This window comes from Sinocyclocheilus anshuiensis, unplaced genomic scaffold (assembly GCF_001515605.1).
Source record: "Sinocyclocheilus anshuiensis isolate Anshui unplaced genomic scaffold, SAMN03320099.WGS_v1.1 scaffold279, whole genome shotgun sequence".
Lineage (NCBI taxonomy): Eukaryota > Metazoa > Chordata > Actinopteri > Cypriniformes > Cyprinidae > Sinocyclocheilus > Sinocyclocheilus anshuiensis.
The window spans coordinates 530,396-549,855 of record NW_015549591.1 but is presented as its reverse complement, the minus strand read 5'-3'; the positions used below and the strand labels follow the sequence as shown (position 1 = coordinate 549,855).

The 19,460-nt window shown below is 37.0% G+C and overlaps 1 protein-coding gene across 2 annotated transcripts in view; it reads left to right on the top strand.

Moving 5' to 3' along the window:
• The window catches only part of lrrc52 (leucine rich repeat containing 52), a 32,004-nt gene that overhangs the window by 10,874 nt on the left and 1,670 nt on the right, over positions 1–19,460 (top strand). Inside the window, exons 1-2 of one of the 2 annotated variants that reach the window (XR_001630755.1) lie at positions 8,280–8,316; positions 19,021–19,092. Coding sequence is in view for 1 of the 2 variants with exons in the window: in XM_016446624.1 (XP_016302110.1) it covers positions 19,021–19,165 (145 nt within the window). In the remaining variant the exon portion in view is untranslated. Of the gene's footprint in view, positions 1–8,279; positions 8,317–19,020; positions 19,166–19,460 lie in introns of those variants that run through there. The other variant, XM_016446624.1, reaches the window with a different exon arrangement.

Here is a 19,460-nt window from a genome sequence, read left to right as displayed (position 1 = left end):
AGGTATTCGGCCAATCACAACGCACTGGATAGCTGGCCAATCAGAGCACACCTCGCTTTTTCAGACCGATGAAAAGGCGGGGCATAGAGGAGAAACAATAATGTACAGTATGTGGAAAATAATGTGTTTTTTGAACCTTAAACCGCATAAACATTTCATTACACCAAATACAGTTTATAAAATAGCAACTATTTGTCAGAGGATAACAGTAACAGTTTGTTTGCATTTTATTTAGGGGTTTCACTGGAATGGAGAGTGATCAGGTGAAGAATATTGAAATAGAGCTTGTATCTGTGATATGGGGCATCAAGTGCAACCCTTAGAATTATACTACTGGTCAAAATTTGGAGTAATTAACACTTTAAAATGTTTTTGAAAGAAATCAAGGAGAGCTGCATTTATTTATTTGAAAAAGCAGTAAAACAGTCATGTGAAATATTATTACAATTTAAAATAACTGTTTTCTATTTTAATGTTTTAAAATGTAATTTATTCCTGTGATCAAAGCTGAATTTTCAGCATCATTACTCCAGTCTTCAGTGTCAGAGGATCCTTCAGAAATCATTCTAATATGCAGATTTGCTGCTCAAGAAACATTTCTGATTATTATCAATGTTAAAAACCATTGTGATGCTTAATATTTTTGTGCAAACCATGATACACTACCATTCAAAAGTTTGGGGATTTTTTTTTTAAACAAAACAAAACAAAATTAATACTTCAAAGGACCCATTAAATTGATCAAACGTGACAACAAAGACATTTATGTTACAAATTATTGCTATTTCTAATAAATGCTGTTCTTTTGAACTTTCTGTTCATCAAAGAAACCTGAAAAAATGTATCACAGTTTTCACACACACACACACACACACACACACACACAAATTAAGTAGCAAAAACGTTTTTCAATATTGCTAATATTAAGAATTATTATTATTAATCAGCATATTAGTATCATTTCTGAAGGATCATGTAACACTGAAGACTGGAGTAATGATGCTGAAAATATATTCCAATAAAACCAGTTATTTTAAATTATATATTTTTTTTAACAATTTTACTGTTTTTATTGTGTTTTTGATTAAATAAATGCAGCCTTGATGAACATAAAAGACTTTTGACTGATAGTATACATAGACTGAATGAATTACCTGACACGGAATACAGTATTTCATGACAGAATGCAATTTCTTAAATTATTTTGTACAAAAAGAAAAAAGACAGTTGCATTTCATCAACACAAATGTAGGGTCAGCGCTTCATTTAGTGCACAGAATTTGAAAAAAAAAAAAAAAAAACTGTAGTGCATGCAATCAAGTTCCTTTTAATTTGTGCACATAATGAATTCCCATTTCATTTAATGAAAACACTTTTTGGGAACAAAATGCACTCAGCAGGTCACATTGGCTCCTTGACATATGTATTGCATTGACCCTTTATTAGAGGAATCTAGCACTTGACAGATGGAGAGTAACACAGTGACGGCACTTAGACAGACTGCATATACTCAATTCGTGGCAGAAACAAACCAAGATCTGACTGATGTCACCAGTCCCAATCTGATTGGCTGGCTTTTTGAGAAAACAAAGTCATTTTATGAAGTCACAGGCTGCTATAATCAGCCTGTCAGCCAAAAACTATTTGTTGAATTTTCACAAGAAAACTAAAGAATATTAAACAAGAATATTTTAGCTGTTTTTGGCCATACAATGAAAGACAAAGTGCCTTTTTGCAAAACTACAAAAATGTATCTGTACATGCCACTGCAGTTTCCAGCTGAAATGACAAGTAAAACATTAAAAACTTTTTTCCTTTTCACACACAAATTATGATTACAGTGGCAGATTGTTGAGGAATAAAGACTTATTATAGTGCATTTCCCTGCACAGTACTATGTTATGACCTCAAAACACGTTTAGTTCATGATTCATGATTTGTAAACTAATTCATTTTGACATTTGCATCACATAATCAGCTTCATATGTATGGCTTTTCTTTCATAGTAAACTTACTCGGTCGCACCCCTGGTACATTTCGTTGCACTTGTGATGCGTAGCGCTTGGGTACGAGTCCTGTGAAACACGAGTCACAATTAAAGAGCTTAAAGACTTGTAGCTGAAATGCCATGGTTCCTTCGGCAAATGCGTTTTTTATCTCACATTTGCTTTCGTTAACACTATCAGTTAGGTTTAGAGTAGGTGACACGTTATTTTCAAACACAATAGAACATAAAGTTTTTTTACCGTCACTCAACGGACATTTAATTTCTGGACTTCCGTGATACGTAAAACAAACAGTGTAATAAAACATAGCTAGATTCACCTTCATCTGTTTGGTATAAAACCGAATGCACTTTTAGCGCCACCCACTGGACAGTTATCTTTGAAATTGGCGTAAATTGTGCATAAAGCAAGGTAATATTATTTTGCAGAAATGTTGCCATAGGCATGTTTTCCCAGTGAGCGCTTTATGTCAGCCAGAGTGTCTCTTCCTGTCTAAGTGGGCGGCTCTTGGCTAGAATAAGCTGCAATGTGGAACAGACTTTATGCTGATAGTCAAAACACAGGACTACTGACAAGCACACAATAAAAATGCTAATCATCTTCTGGACGCTCATGGTGCTTCACATTTCATAATTTTGCTGTGTATTCACACTTCGCGTGCCCTTATTTTCTTACTGTTGAATTGTGGCAGCTCATTGTATACCTCTCAGTGCTTCAGTCTATAGGGAGCAGAACTTGTAACCAAGGGTCTCATCAGGATATGAAAGATTACTGCTGGCTCATCATATATGTACCTCATAATAAACTAGTCCAGGCGATTTGATTGTGTATAATTGTGATGTAGTGTGTCAGAACGCATGATGATATTTCTCAGCGGCTCTATTGTTTCTGGATCATCTGCTGGAGAGGTGACGGTTCTCCTCATTGTCAGCACTTTCAGTGTTGACTAACAGAGCGAGAGAGGAAGAAACTGTGAGGGAGAGACAGGACCATCTGACAGTACAGTGTTCTTTCTGATTGACACTCACCCAGAGAGCTTACTTTCAGTCTGACATCAACAAAATCACCTAATGTCTGAGACATATTAGCTCTGGTCCAAACTCTATAGTGAGCTGCCTACCTACGCAACATGTTAGACTTGGAATAGACGGAAAGACTATTCCAAACAGAAGGCGGTAAAACTGTGCTCACTTATATAATACCTAGTTTTGTCCAAATTCCAAGGCAGCACCGCATGTAAAAGTCATCGGTAAGGCAATCCACTAGAGATGGAGAGGCAATCCTTAGTAGGCGCCTCTACTAGGATGCTTTTGGCAGTTGTACGTGTGACAATATTAAAGGGGTCATATGATGCGATTTCAAGTTTTCCTTTCTCTTTGGAGTGTTACAAGCTGATTGTGCATAGATAAGATCCCTGAAGTTGCAAAGACTAAAGTCTCAAAACCAAAGAGATATACTTTATCAAAGTTAAGACTCTGCCACGCCCCCCTATCTGGTCCCGCTCCCGCCCGCGACATTCATGTTTTGTCCCGCTCCCGCCCGCAAAAAAGTAATCTATATAGATTTTTTTTCAGTACATCGAATACATTTACATAAAATGGTTCTGTAATATCTCCTAAGCTCCTCAACATACCAGCATAAACGCTCCAGATGAAATATTTGTTATTTAGGCTAAGCATGAACATTCACATTCACAAACCAGTTAGTTATTTTTAACAGAAAAGCAAGCATGTGCTGCTGCGCTCTCAAACGCTTCGTTCCCTTTCATGGGAACTTCAAACTGCGTCCTCTAGGGGTCGCTATGGGGGGGAACGCCTCGTCGTGACCCGTGTCTGAAGCATACATTGAAAAAACACCAACTCGTTGGCCGGCGACAGCCATGACGTCACTACCAGTGCGACTATAGTATAAATAGGCCATCTGCTTCTATCTTACTTCGTCCTCAACAACTTCTTTTATTACTACAACCTAATTTTCTGATGCCCTCCTATCACTATCATCATTACCTTCTGAAAAAAGTACAGATTTGTCTTAATGTCTTCCAAAAAAACGTACAAAAAAAATCAACCTAAAACACATGCATAAAGGCTATAATACTGCCTGCCAATGCTGGTCAATAGTGCCAGCTACACAAAATATGTATCCCATAATAGGTCATTTATGCATGACGCTCAGATTTTTTGGTCTTTGAGTTATTGTTTTTATAAAAGTGCATTAAAAATGAGAAAAAATACTTTAGAAAACACATTTGGTTGTACAATTATATTTTTATAACTTGAATATATATGTATTTTCTAGTCTAAAATGAGCTTACTATGGAGCCTTAACAGCGTGTGACCTAACATGTGCCACAATGTCTCCTTTACTACCTTGTTACCAAAAATGTGAAGCACATGGCAAATAAATTTTAATTGTACTGGTTTAAGGGGATGTCAAATGACATCACTAAAATTACATTTTGCTGGTTGATCATAAACATATTTACATGCTATTTTCTAAGCATCATTTATAAATGACGATGTCCCATAGAGGGTTAAATGTAGTATATCTGGTGGAACTAGACACTTCTGAAATGAACCTGAAATGACTCAAAACGTGAATTTAGCTGTGAGTGAATCACAGGATTTGAAGACTAATTGTCTGAACAAAGGGATGCCATTTAATCATATAAAAGATACACAAAACATGCTCGTAACTAGTATTTACTCAGATACTGTGCTGTGTAATAATGACATTGTATTCTGAACTGCAGCATATAGTCAGAAGATCTGTATTATACTAATCTCATAACGCTTATGCTTTGTACTGCATATCGATTGACTTAGAAGGAGAATAGATTAGTCCCATGACCTCCATCCATACTGGGAAAGTGACTGAATGCCCTCAACCTCACGTGTCCTCTTGATATCTGAAGTATATGTGTCTACGGTTGTGTACCTGTGAGTTTTTTGAGGGGGCAAATCTGGAGAGAGTATTAGATTCATATCTGCAGCAGTGAGAGCGATGCCTTCCAGCAAGCGCTGTTTGAAGGGAAAGAGAGCAGCAGTTTATGTCAATGAATGCTTGTGTTGTTCTCTGCAGTACGGTATTGCTTTCACTCTGTCCCAATCCCTTGATTTTTGCCCTGTTATTCGCTCTGTCTTGCCCTGGTGAAGTGCACTGGTTGGCTGAAGGGTATCTGGTCCGGCCAGGCTCATAGGCACAGAGCCAAAGAAGTGGGCGGGCTCAGGATGAGAGATAAATATTCATGAAGAACGAGATCAAAGCACAAGGAGAAAAACCAAGTCAGAGGGAATAGACAGAAATTCAGATAAGGAAACAGATATACAGAAGTGGAACGTTATGGCTTTTAGAAGGTCTTATAAAGCTTAGATCACAAACAGATATTTGTAGATACCTTCTGTTATTTCCTCTGCTAGTCATTCATGTTTTGACGAATGATGGCAAAAATCGATTTTTAGTTGTTTCATACACATGGGAATTTGTAGGCACAGCAGGATTTGATTTCGATTCAGTGAGTCAAGATCAGATTCCACATGATTCTTAATGCATTTCAGTGTTTCGGTGCTATTATTGACTCATCGTCATGATGTAGATGTGACGCAGGCTGTAGAGTTGTGTGTGATGTGTTTGGTAATGACCTTAGCATACGCCATAGTAGCTCATACTCCGCGGACTCAAAGGAAGGTCACCAGACAGATGCTGAATGTAATCTACCTCAGCTGCTGTCATTGGTAGGAGTGAATAATATACATGTTCTCAAGGGCTTCCTTTATTTAGTAGGCTATACCTGTAGTTGACATTCAGGAGAGTTTTATGCCACTGTTGTAGTCCAGTCTGAATTCTCCTTACCAAAATTGTAAAATATCGTCATTCTCCTAAAATAAAAAAGCGACAAAAGTACCATGGCATAAACTGTGTTGTACACGGCAGGTGTAGACATTCACACTGTACTACAAGGTCATTGGAGGATAAAGGAAATACAGCACACATATCACAAATCCATACACATCTGTGGTTTACACCACAAAAAAACACAACAGAGCTGAACCCACTTTATAAAGAGCTCCTGCCTGAGCTAATTCCTGCACAATAATCTTCTCTCCACTACACACTTATCAGAAAGTCCATCCTCATTGAGATTCAGAATGCGAGTGGGAAAAAGTCTCCCACCTCCCAGCACTTCATCCTCTTAAAGATTAGCATATGCAATTACATAATTAGTGGGCTTTAAAAATAGCAGGCCGCTCTCCTGAATGCATTTGAACTCACCCGTGTTAGATTAATACATACACTATTGCTAGAGAACTTTACTAGGCATGTTTAGAAAATGCTGCCATTTAGGGAACATAAATGGGAAATTTTAGGTTAATGTGTGTAATTTTCTTAATATTTAATTGTTTTCTTCTATTAACTTTTAATGCATCATATAGTTACTTTAGTACTTTAGTTACTTTATTCGTTTTTTTAATAGTTTAATTGATTAGTTTTTAAATATTTATTTATTTATTTTTTAAAGTTCTTCTAAAAGCATGGAAAGAACTTGAGTTGAATGTTTCCAAAAAGTGTGCCCATAACATTTTATTAGTATCTTGGGTTACACTTTATTTTAAGGTGTCCTTGTTACAGTGTAATTATACATTTAAATACTGAGTAATATTAATTAACTACATGCACTTACTGTATAGGGTTAGGATTAGGGTTTGGCTTAGGGTTACTTGCACGTAATTATGCATAATTAATTGTTATTATAATAGTAAGTACATGTAACATGTGTAACAAGGAAACCTTAAAATAAAGTGTTACCGTATCTTATGGAAGAAGTAAATTCAAGGTTTAAACATTGTTAAGCCCAGTTCCTGAGCCACAAACAGGTGCATGTGAGTTCTGTTCTGTCAAGCGTTATAATATCTTTCTCTTTGCCATGAAGTGTTTGGCAGGAAAGGACGCAGTGGACAGGCATCTGATATTTGACAGCCGTAAAGATTTTTTGAAGAGTCGAGCACATGCTGTGTGTTGATGGTCCCAAACATACTGGTGTCCCTACCAGGCTTTTTAACTAGAAAGACTGTGCTTATTCACCTGTATTTTTTTTTTCCTTTTTTTTTTCTGGTGAACAATATGCAAACAACAACAACAACAGACTAATAATAAACCAGACTGGACTAGCATAGAAACTCATTCTATGCTGAAGTTGACTGCACTGGTAATTGGCGGGCAGGCCATTCTCAGGAAAAGCGGTGGATTTTCTCGGTACAAGGATTTAGTCATGAAAGCCACGGAACCACAGAGATATTCATGAATCATGTTTTAGATGATGTAATTTTTCCTGAAGCACATTTTAATAAGCATTGAACTGTGTATGTCTTTCCCTCTCTCTGAGATCTCAGAGGAACATCCCTGTTAGAAAATGCAGTAGTGTAGAGCAGCATATACTGTATAGGAAAACAGCGCTGCTGATTCATCAACCAATATGTATTTTTTCCCAATATATTATTACAAAACTATAAACCAATAAACATTAATTTAAAAAAATGCAAAACACATCAAAAATGCAGTTTATACATACATTGACTATAATATCATAATAAAGAAAAAAATCATTAAATAATTCAATTCTTAATCCTTAGGGAGTTTGGGTTAATCCTTTTTTATAGATATAACATACAAAACTGCTTCACAGCTTATTAATATTTGAATTTGAATATTTGAACACCTATTTGAGCCTGCCAAACCAAAGTCAAGAGTCAAAGTCACCCCTCTAGTAATAATAATAATAATAATAATAATAATAATAATAATAAAATCTATAAATACATACATTTCTAAAAAAAAAAAATTATTTGGCCTTTTTGTGAAATGGCAGGTTTAGTTCAGGTTTTAATATGTCATGTGGTGCAAACCCATAATTTATTAATTCTAATTTATTTTTATTTTGTATATACTTTTTATACAATGACATGTTTTAGAATCAATTAAGTAAAACATTTCTTGAAAATGGTATAACGTTTCTCCATTAAAAAATATATATAATAGATTTTTTTTTTAATTTTGCATTTTCTTCATAATGCATTCTTATATGCAATTGACAATCATACAAAGGCAATGAAAATTCATGATTAAGTGGAAAAAAAAGCATCACCTGTCCTCATCCTGAAACTAATTGGACACTTAACTAACACTCCCTGAACCATTACCTAATCATTCGCTGTTTTCCAATTTCTTTCAGAGACTGCAATCAGCAAATGCACCTTACGGGAGTTTGACAATAACCTGCATAAATATTGTAGCGGCTGAAGCAAGACTAACGGTAAAGCCACAGGGCGTTCTTTAATTGAGGGTGACGGGACAGTCTCTACCCTGCACACTCAGCGCTATCGACACTAACTTTGAGCAAAAGTGTCACACAACAGTTAAATGAATAATGCACAGCAATTAACACCACGGTGGCGCTTCAGTTATTGCCGAATAGAGAAATGTTTGTTTTAGTCTTTAAAGGTACAGTTCACCCCAAAATATCTTCTTTTGTGTTCCACAGAGGAAAGAAAGTCATACAGGTTTGGGATGAGATGACAGTGAGTAAATGATGACAGATTGTTCATTTTTGGCTGAACGATCCCTTTAAGTGAACTTTAAGACATTTGTCAAATGTATAATATTACATACAAGAGACCTTTCCAATCTTTTATTGTTTAAGTCCCCTGATGAAGCTTTGAAAAACACTGATGAAATGAACTTGAGTCATCAGTTCTCTGTCAGACAGATGGTTATTGATATCATTTCTCTCTGTCTGGTAGTCACCTGCTGTTCACATGTCTCCAAAATGAAATCTGCTCAAATAACTATGCAGTCCCTTTCAAGACCTGCCGCCTGCACCTTTCCAGAACTTTATGTCCGATAACAGTAAAAAAACATCACGGCTCCAGAGGCCTAAAATAATCAGCGTCTTTGAAGGAACTGCTGGTGATAAAACAAGACACTATAACAGCATTTGTCTGACACACTTAATCAGGCTTTTGCAAATGGCAGCAGATGTTCCAATACATTTCTTCTATCATAGTTGCAGGTGTTTGTGTATAATAAAAAGAATGAAAATAATGATAGGATGAAAGCTTCCTGTAGACAGCATGCCATCTGTGGACCGTTTCCTGTAAGGAACTGGCAGATACAGAGGATGTTGCTCTGATTCACAGTGTGTATGTGTGTGTGAAGGTATGTGACAGCTTTGACTGGAACATTAGCATCACTACATCCTTCTGCTACTAATAATGAAGTAATAATGATCTAATTAGGCTGAGGGTACGCTTTTTGGCCGTACCAATTAACGGTTCCAGCACCCTGAGGATACTTTTTTTTTTTTGTATGCGTGCGTGTTTTAAAAAGTGAGATAGTACTATATTTATTCAGATGCTACCATCCAAATTAGTGAAGTAAAAAGTTAAGTTAAAGGGTACTTTAAATCAAACCCTGCAGAAAAAAACAAACAAACAACTAAAACCAGCCTAAGCTGGTTGGCTGGTCTTAGCTGGTTTAAGCTGGAAGTAGCTGGTTTTAGCTGGTTTATCAGCCTGACCAGCTAAAGAAGTGGTCAAAGCGCCTATAAAACCAGCCTACAAACCAGCTAGGTTGGACTATACCTAAGATGGTTGGCTGGTTTTAGCTGGCTTTTCAGAGGGGAAATGGGAGCTTTGTAGCTTTTAGCTCATGTCTGTTCCATATGGTCTTTATAAAGCTCCAAAGGGACATAGTGATGGAAAACATGGGACAGGAGGAAAAATTATATTGCTTTCTCTTGAAAAAAGTTTGCATTCCCTGATAAACTTTGCAGATGTTTTGCGTTCCTCATTTACTCACAAACGTTTGGCATTCCCACAAGAAACTTTGATTTCACTCACAAACGTTTTGTTTCCCCAAACTTTGCTCACAAGTCATGTGTTCCCCCCAAGAAACTGTGCGTTCGCTTTCAAAAGTTTTGCATCCCTCCAAGAAACTTTGTGTTTTGCGTTCCCCAGTTCCCTTTTACTCGCAAAAGGTTTATGTTCCCTCAAGTGTGAAGTCGGGGTACTTGGACCCAGATTCGTACTGCAATTATGAATGAACTTGGACTTGAACGCACTCGGGTGGACTTGTACTTGACATGGACTCAAACATTTTGGACTCAGAAATTAGACATTAAATAAAATGAAAAAATAAGGAACAGCATAAAATTAAGATAAGACATCAATAAACGTCTCCCACTCAAACTCAACTCGGACTTGACAAGGTGAACCCAACACTAGTTTTGCATTCCTCTAAGAAACTTTGTATTTGCTCACAAAAGTTTTGCATTCCTCCAAAAAACTTTGTTTGCTCACAAATGTGTTCACCTGAGAAACTGCTGAAAGGTTTTGCGAGCAAATGCAAAACTTCTTGGGGGGAATGTAAAACTTTTGTGAGAGAACACAAAAGCATTGAAATATAACTTTCCATCACCATGTCCCATTAGGCACTCCGTAGGTCATCAATGTGCTAGTGTACTCCTATGACTCATCTTGCACTCAATAATTTGTCCAATCAAATGCTATTTTTCTGTGTCACTCCTTGCAATACCACTAAAAATCTGATTAGCAATAGCAAGTAGCAAATCGTGTTCAACAGCTTTGAAGTAAGCTAAAGGCAATTCTCTATTTGAAAAAGGAAGTAGCCCTTCACTAGTTTCTGTGGGTGAAAAGTCAGTAAAGGAAAGAAATCTAGTTAAAGATGAATTGTCTAATTTCTGTCAAGCATCACAAAACAGAACATCAGTAAAAACAATTGCTTTATTGGAACGTATGCCATCGGTTAGAAAAACGTATTGTTGAGTATTACAGTACACACTACACCTTTAAGTTAATTAATGTGTTTATTGCATAAAAGAATAAATCATGAAGGTAGGGAAGAAAAATTACCATGAGATTTTGATTGTTTCTTCGAAACAGCAATGAGATTAAATGGAGATGAAGCAATAGGAGAAAAAATAGAGAGAAGAAAACAAAGATTTTTCTAAATGAATTTTAGGGCTATAAAAGTTAATGTATTAAATGTAATTAATGTAATACATTTTATTTGGTTATTTTAATTATTGCCATTTCATTCTGCTTTCTAACGACTGGTCAGAAATAATGAGATTGTTTATGATTAGTGCTGTTGATAGATTAAAATCGTTTTTTTTTCTTCTGACAAATAGACCTTTTTGTGGGAAAACTCAAACTCTTATGATTAATAACTTAAATTGAAACTTAAAATAAACAACAGAGTTTAATTTAATTAGCTATGAAAAAGCAGATGTATTGTATGAGTATGTGTGTTCATTTGAGTATGCAGCACAGTTGGTGCCAGCCTATGCAAACTGGAGAGGCATTTGCATTTCTAGAGGGGGCCTCGGTAGAAATCGCATTCTGGGTGGGTTCCCCCCTCGGCTGAAATCGATTTCGGGGGGCGGGGTGGTGTGCTTACCAGAGGTGAGGGGGCACATTTACCTAGGTGCCGCCGATGCTGGTATGCAGCTATATGAAGCGGGATGGATGGATGGACAGACAGTCCCCTCACAAGATGTTCAAACTCCAATTTGCAGTTCTATTTACCCTAGCAGTACCCAAGTCATTTGAAGGGGGCATATCTGACAGGACTGTCCCCGGTGGCATTGCCGGGAGTGACCCCTTTCTGAGACCATAATTACTACAGCTGACTGAAGCTGTACGAGTAGGCAGGATGTCACTCTCTGTTCAGGTTTATCTGGCTGCTATTAGACCCATGCAGGGTGTTCCACTAAAATAGTTCCCCTTCTGCCTGGGTTTCACACAGGCTCTTACTGAGTAGAGCAGTGCGTTTTGCTACCCTGTTCATTTTTGCTCCAAGAACCTGGTGGGATGTTAAAGAACAGACTTCTAAGTTAATGTTGCATGCTGCTGATGCCCCTTGTTTATGTTTGATCAACTTCAAAATGCCCTTAGAAATCTTCATTTTGTAAAGAACATAGTGCTTCCTAGATTGGTGCTTGGCATTGCAAAATTATCTGCCACGATGCTGAACTGTTGCTAGACTAAGGTGTTATGAGTTTGTAAGTATTGCTAGGATGTTCTTGGTGGTTGCTAAGCTGTTGTTAGGGTGGTTTATAGGCAGTGTTGGGCACTAGTAACTAGTTACTGTAATAATATTACTTTTTGCAGTAACTAGTAGTGTAACTAATTACTAATAAGGTTTCAGTAATAATATTACAGTTATCATAAATAAAACAGTTACTTATCTACTTTTGATGCCTCAACCCCTACTTATTTGAAATACAACAATCCAATAATTCCTGGATTTATTTTCATAATTTTCATGACTCGCACAGGCACATGAAGTCACCAGTGCATCAGGAAAGCTTGAAATATGGAAAAGCTTACATTCAGGGGATGGAAATATTGCCATTACACTGATTTTGTCAGGAGAAAAGGTGATCTGAACACAGATGTGTAAGCTGTGGCATTACTTTACTCTGGCATTACATGGCTTGCCCACCCAAATCCCTCTGATCCCGATATACATTATAGTACTCTAATTAAAAATCTTATGAACTTATGTGATTTCTTTTGATAAAAAACGTCTCAGGTTACTTATGTAACCATGGTTCCGTTCCCCATAGCGACCCCTAGAGGACGCAGTTCGAAGTTCCCATGAAAGGGAACTTCATGAAATATAATCATATTTGGGTAACAGAGAAATTATAGCTACAATTAGCTTCAAGCTACAAATGACAATTAATTCAACACTTTTACACCATTGAGTGTTTGTAAAAACTTCTGACTGCCTTTCTCTATTCTGTTTTTTTTGCTTGCAATTTGTTCTGTATTTCATTACTTAAGGCTTACTTTTTTATTTTTTGAAGAAATGTTTATGTGGAAATGAAATTTGTAATATGAAATGAAATTTGTCTTGATACCAGCTTCTGAAAATTAGCTAAAAGTATATAAATACATATAACTGATGAATACTTAGACCTATTGCATTTGTTTCAATGTATTATTTATAATTATTAATTTGCATGAATATTTTACCTCAAGTAAAGCAGTGTGTTCTTCAAGAATTGCTTCAAGAATTATGAAATTTCACCTCATAATTGGTTCCCAAGCACCAATGTTGGTGTACACACAAATTTTTGAAATTTTGGGTTTGGTAAGTCTCTTATGCTCACCAAGGCTGCATTGATTTGATTAAAACATACAGTAAAAACAGTAAAATTGTGAAATATTATTACAATTCCAATTTTCTTTCTTAATATCCACCTTTTTCCCGAGTAACCGATGAGCACCGTCATGATGGATTCTAACTTCCGTTTGGGTGTTAGAATCTTGGTTGGGTGTCTTGCTCTTGTCTCCATAGAAATCCATGTTAAAATGGGGTAAAAAGACTGAATTAATTAAACTGAAACTTTTTCAATAAAACTAAATATAAAATGTACGCAGGGTTAAGGTGTGCTGTTGTTGGCTGCCACAGTTACAGCAATAAACTTAAGGCATAAGAAAACGAGCATGGCTTGCAGCGCTTAAAGCAGCACTATGTAACTTTTGGCGCTCTAGCGGTTAATAAACAGAACTGCACACATCCCGCGGAAGAACATTCCAACCGGAGCTACTTCTCTAAGTTTATGTCTATGGCGATTCACGCAGGTATGTGTTACTCCGCAGCGGTGATGACCCGACCAGGCTACAATAGTCCAAATATAAGTACTTATTATAAATGTACCGTAGTGATTCGGAATAAGACAAAACGCGGTTTGGAAGATGAATTCATGATGTACTCGCTCATTATATACATTTTGCAAATTTTGAACACAGAAAAAGTTACATAGTGCTGCTTTAAGTTAAAATACCGTGTGTGAAATAAATAAGAAAATGTTAAAATAATGTGTGCTCTTATCATTTTGTATACAAAATCCCGCGAATTTCGATCAGGAGCTGTTTGTAGGATATGTGCACTCATGTGTTTTCCATGCAGCTAACCACGGGTTGCTTCATGTCATCTACACACTCATTGAGTTACTGCAAAAAGACAGTCATTGTGACACTATAAAGTGATGAAACTATGGCACCATGTGCTTTTTAAAACCATTTTCATAGGTTTAACGTTATTTTACCGGCTCTGAAAATATGTTAATTTGACTAGAAACACCAGAGACCGGAAATGTAAAGCATCGTTCCAGTCGGGCGAGACTGCCGTGTTAAGGAAAAAGGTGGATGTTTTAAAATGTAATTTATTTCTGTGAGGCAAAGCTGAATTTTTAGCATCATCTTCAGTGTCACAACATCCTTTAGAAATCATTCTAATATGCTGATTTGGTGCTCAAGAAACATTTTTTATTACCCAAAACAGTTTAAACTGCTTAATATATTTTGTGTGTGACAAGAAGACTTGCTTCTGTCAATACATCCACAGACATGCTGCTGTGGGCATGTGTGAAATACTGCTGCTGCACATATAACATATATGAAATAACCCCCATGAATAACATACATGAAATTACCCCGTAACAGATCTATACAGGTGGAGCTGGGGAAGGTGGAGGGTTTCTGAAGCGTGCTGCAACTGCTACAGCAAGCACTAGCCAAGTATTTGAATGTTGAGCAGCAAGCTCATTGGCTGCTGATGTGAAAAGAAACCAATCAGCTGTGCCACGTGAATAATGATGTCATTATGTCAGATTGAGTTAGAACCTATCGGCCTGCACCATCTAGAGTTTCATGGCAAAACTTTGTATTTATTTGAAATCAAAATCTATGTAACATTATAAATGTATTTGCTGTCACTTTTGATCAATTTAATGCATCCTTGCTGAATAAAAGTATTAAAAAAAGTATCTTACAGACCCCAAACTTTTGAACTATATGGACAAAAGTATTGGCTCAACTGACCATTACACTGAAAGGGATTTTAATGACATTGCATTCTAAATACAGACGTTTTGATTGGAGACACTGATGTGGAGTTGTTCCCTCCTTTGCATTGATAACAGCTTCCACTCCTCTGGAAAGGCTTTCCACAAGACTTTGGAGTGTTTCTGTGGGAATAGTTGCTCATTCATCCAGGAGAGCATTTGTGAGGTCAATCACTGATGTTGGATGAATCCACACATGCACTTAATGAAGTGTTACAGGGCTTAGATTTTTACAGCTGTAATAATGTCCAATTTCAAACAGCAAGAAAAATTGCTGTACCTCTGGAGTGAGGGGAAATGGAAATTGACGGCGGGCACAGTGAGATTATCTCTGTAATGACACATTCTGAGCAATAACGAGCAATCACCCTCTTCAGTGTGTGTGTGTGTGTGTGTGTGTGTGTCACAGATGATGACGAAAGAGACCGTGGTTTGAACTAATATGCCCTCGAGGAAAGAAGGATGGATGGAGAGAGGAAAAAAGAAGAAGAAAGAGAGGCTAATCATAGAGGGAGGAGGACAAATTACACATAAATGACAGAGTTATGGTTATGGGACTTTAGATAATGAGAGCGAGTGATGTGTCCTCACACACAGAAAACCCTCTAGTCTGGAATGCAATGTAAGGTCATACATTGGGCAAGGGTTTGAGAAATGTGTGTGTGTGTGTGTGCGTGCGTGCGTGCGTGTGTGTGTGTGTGTGTGTGTGTGTAAGAAAGTTTTGAGGGCGTCGAGGTCCGCTCAGTGTCACATTCTGTTTGCATCTTGGTTCGTTCATTGCAAATGCTTTCTGTGTTAATCTCTGATTCATGCAGCGCTTCAATGACGACACTAAGAAACACTTTCACTTCTTTCACCACAGTGCTTCCTGTCAGACCAAACCATATCAGCCCTAGTGCATGTGCCTGAAACACAGCCAAATATAGTTTGTGTGTGTACGCTCATGCAATCTAATGTCCTGTCAGTATGAACTCAAATAGTCTTATAAATGCTTTAAATCGACGCATGGATGTGCGTGACAGAAAAGAGACTTACAAGCTCCTCATTCGGCCATGTGCTAATAGGAAAACAGTTATTGGAGCTAATAGGAAAATGTTATTGCCTTTAAGTCCTCATGTTTTTTTACATGGTAGCTATTTATTATGTGTTGCCAAATATACCTTAGAATTAGGGGTGTGCGATATCGTCTAAGATAATCAGGGGTGTCGCTATGCTTTCTGGGCTCCCTGAACAGCATATTGACTCAGGCCCCCTCCGTGATTGGGGCCCCCTCCTCCTCGAACACTCTCTTGGCAGGTCATCCAGCCAGTTCTATCAAACCTCTGCAGCTAGTCCAGAATGTGGCAGCAAGTGTAATCTTTAACGAGATGAAAAAGAGCACGTCACACCTCTGTTCATTAATTTACACTGGCTACCAATAGCTGCTTGCATTAAATTCAAGCCATTGATGTTTGCCTACAAAACAACCACTGGCTCTGCACCCCTTTGCCTAAATTCACTACTTCAGACTTATGTGCCCCTCAGAAGCTTGCGTTCTGCAATCCCAAAGAGGCACAAAATCACTTTCACAGTCTTTTACCTTAACTGTTCCCTGTTGGTGGAATGACCTGCCTAACTCAATCCGAGCGGCTGAGTCTTTAGCCATTTTCAAGAATCTCTTCCATCTACACTTGACCCTCTAACACTAGAACTTTCTATTCTATTTCTATTCTATATACTTGTTTTCTTTTGAATTATTATGGAAAAAATAATAACTTGACCCTAAATCCAGCTATAGATACCATGTGGCTAATATAAAAGCACAGAGTGCCTCAGATAGTTCCACATTTTCCTTGTTTGTCCTGATATTACCCCATGGCTCATATGACTGTAGTAGGAGACCAACTTGACAGCAAATAAAGCACAGAGGTCACAGTGTCTCTGCTGGTGCAGGTGGTTGTTCCTGGCCCAGTTCACAGGGTATGGAACACACTAATCATCATAATGACTTGCATAATGTCTGTCTGCTATTTTTGCCTGTATGGGAGAAGATTAGTTACCTGTAATCCCCGTCTTTAGCACCAGGTGGTCTTTTCCACGTTTCTCCATTGAACATGGGTGAGATGTTGGATTTTGTGTATGTACATGTTCCTAGGCAAACAAGCCTAATGGAAAGTTTGAGGGATTCTAATGTTTTTGTTATTTGGAACTAATTGTGAGCTGATCCTATTGGGAAATGTTTTCATAGTCTAAAAAATAGATCTAGTACATAAAAAGTAATTCCATTAGTTCCTTTGTGATTTCGTCAATGACATTAAACAATTGGTTATAGCATTTCTTGTGACCAGCCAACATGTTTGAATGGACTAGAATGAGATTTGAAAGTGCTGAGTGCAAGATTTTCAACAAATAGCAAATAAAATTTTATATACTTATTTAGTTGTTCTCAACCAGAGGGGTTCAGCAAACTTCCAAAGGGGCCCCATTATTTAAAATTATTTAAAATAAAACAAAATAAGCATTAAAACAACTATATTACTTATTTAAATTCACCCCCTCAACAACAGTTTTTTTTTTGTTTTGTTTTAAAAAACAGGTTCCTATGATCTTGGAAAACCTGGATGAGGTAGCATTATTTTAAAATTCATTTCTAGAACTGGAAAATTCATGTGAATTAATAAAACCTTAAAACACCATGGGCATTTTTATAAAGAACATACAGAACATAACAGAATTTCTACCCCCAAAAATATTTTACTGGTAGAAATTTTGTGGGGGAAAAACGATCCAGTAAATCAAGAACGAATGGAAATTTCACAAAAGTTAAAACTTTTGGAATTCTGAAACTTATTTTAATACTAATCTATGGACATTCCTAGTTTCTGTGAATTGTAAAGCATTTTGAAAACAAAGCTTGCCATTACTGTACACATTCCAGGTGTTTTGTCTACCACCTCAACTAAATCATCTGCCATTCTAAATACTTGGTTTAAAGGTCATCCGAGTTCAAAAATGGGAACTAAGTTTGACACGATTTTTAAAGAAACTTCATACAGTACATCATGCTTGACTGTTGCCTGCTTTGCGTGTGTGCCAGTTCTTTTTTTTTTTTTTTTGGCTTTATTTTTAATTAAAACATAATGAAGTGTGCTGTCATCTCGTAATGACTGAACACTGAGATTTGAAGTACATTTGGCTGGTCAAGGTGCTCATTAAATCTCTGCTGAATGCAGGACTCTTTCCAGGACAATCAAACCCAGAGGTGACTTATTGCCGCCCCTATTCTCTCACAGTCTCTTCTCTTCTTTGTAATGAAGGAGTTAGTGCTTTTTGATTAAAGGTGAAGCAGCATCATTTCTCCTAACAACTCACACTGCCAAACGGCCAGACATCAGTTAATAAGACAAAAGATATTGAGTGGAATGTCAAAAAGACAAATGAAGAAAAGAGACGTCTTTACCTACCTTTTTGTGATTCCTTTTTTATTACGTACCCACCGTATGTAATGAGAAACTGAGGATCACAAAAGTTGGCCTCAGTCTAAATATGAGTGTGCTTGTGGATCATTCTGTCAGGCAGATATGTTGAGCTGACAGGCTGATGCTCTGCTGGGCTCAGACTTAAAGATGGGGATGATGGTTACTGACCTGTTTCTTCTTCAGGGCCACTACTGGATATATAATATTGTGAAAAGTTATTATAATTTTACAATTTAAAATACCTATTTTTAATATTTAATATGTTTATAATATTTTTCAAGAACTGTGTTTTAATATATTTTATAATTTTCAGCATTATTATTCCAGTCTTCAGTGTCACATGATTCTTGAAAAATCATTCTAACATTATGCCGATTTGCTGTTCAAAAGCATTTAATGTTATTAGTAATGTTGACAACTGCTTAATATTTTTTTTGTGGAAACTGTGATACTTTTTCAGGATTCTTTAGTGAATATAAAGTGAATATTAAAAAAGACTGCATTTATTTGAAATAGAAATTTTTGTCATAAAAAATTATTAATATTTTGCAAAGCAAAAATCTTAGATCGTTGCTGTCCTACCCTCATTCTCACCCATCCACTCCTCTGACTTCCTGTCTAGATGAGGGGCAGACGGTGTGCCAGGGGCCGCCGGACATGCTGGGTCAGCGCCTGGCGGAGGTGGGCATGCAGCTGCGATCGGAATGCCACCAGGGCTTGGGTTACTGGGACTACCTGTTCTTCATCGCCATCGGCTTTGTCATCTTGTGTGTGTGTGTGTGTGTGTGTGTGTGTGTGTGTGTGACAGAGAGGATGAAATTATGTCAGAATAAAAGACAAGAAACAAAACTTAAGCACGTTTAATAGCAAACATGTTCTTGTTTTTCAGGTTTTAGGACACTTGCTAACATGAATATGCATAAATAAACACTCATATTATGAATCATAATCATATCTGTATTTATTTGTAACTTCTTTTCCAAAAGGTTCCTTTCAGACTGATGTTCCAGATCACTATTGGTTTTATAAGAAAACAACTATGATATAATTTTTTATATTGGT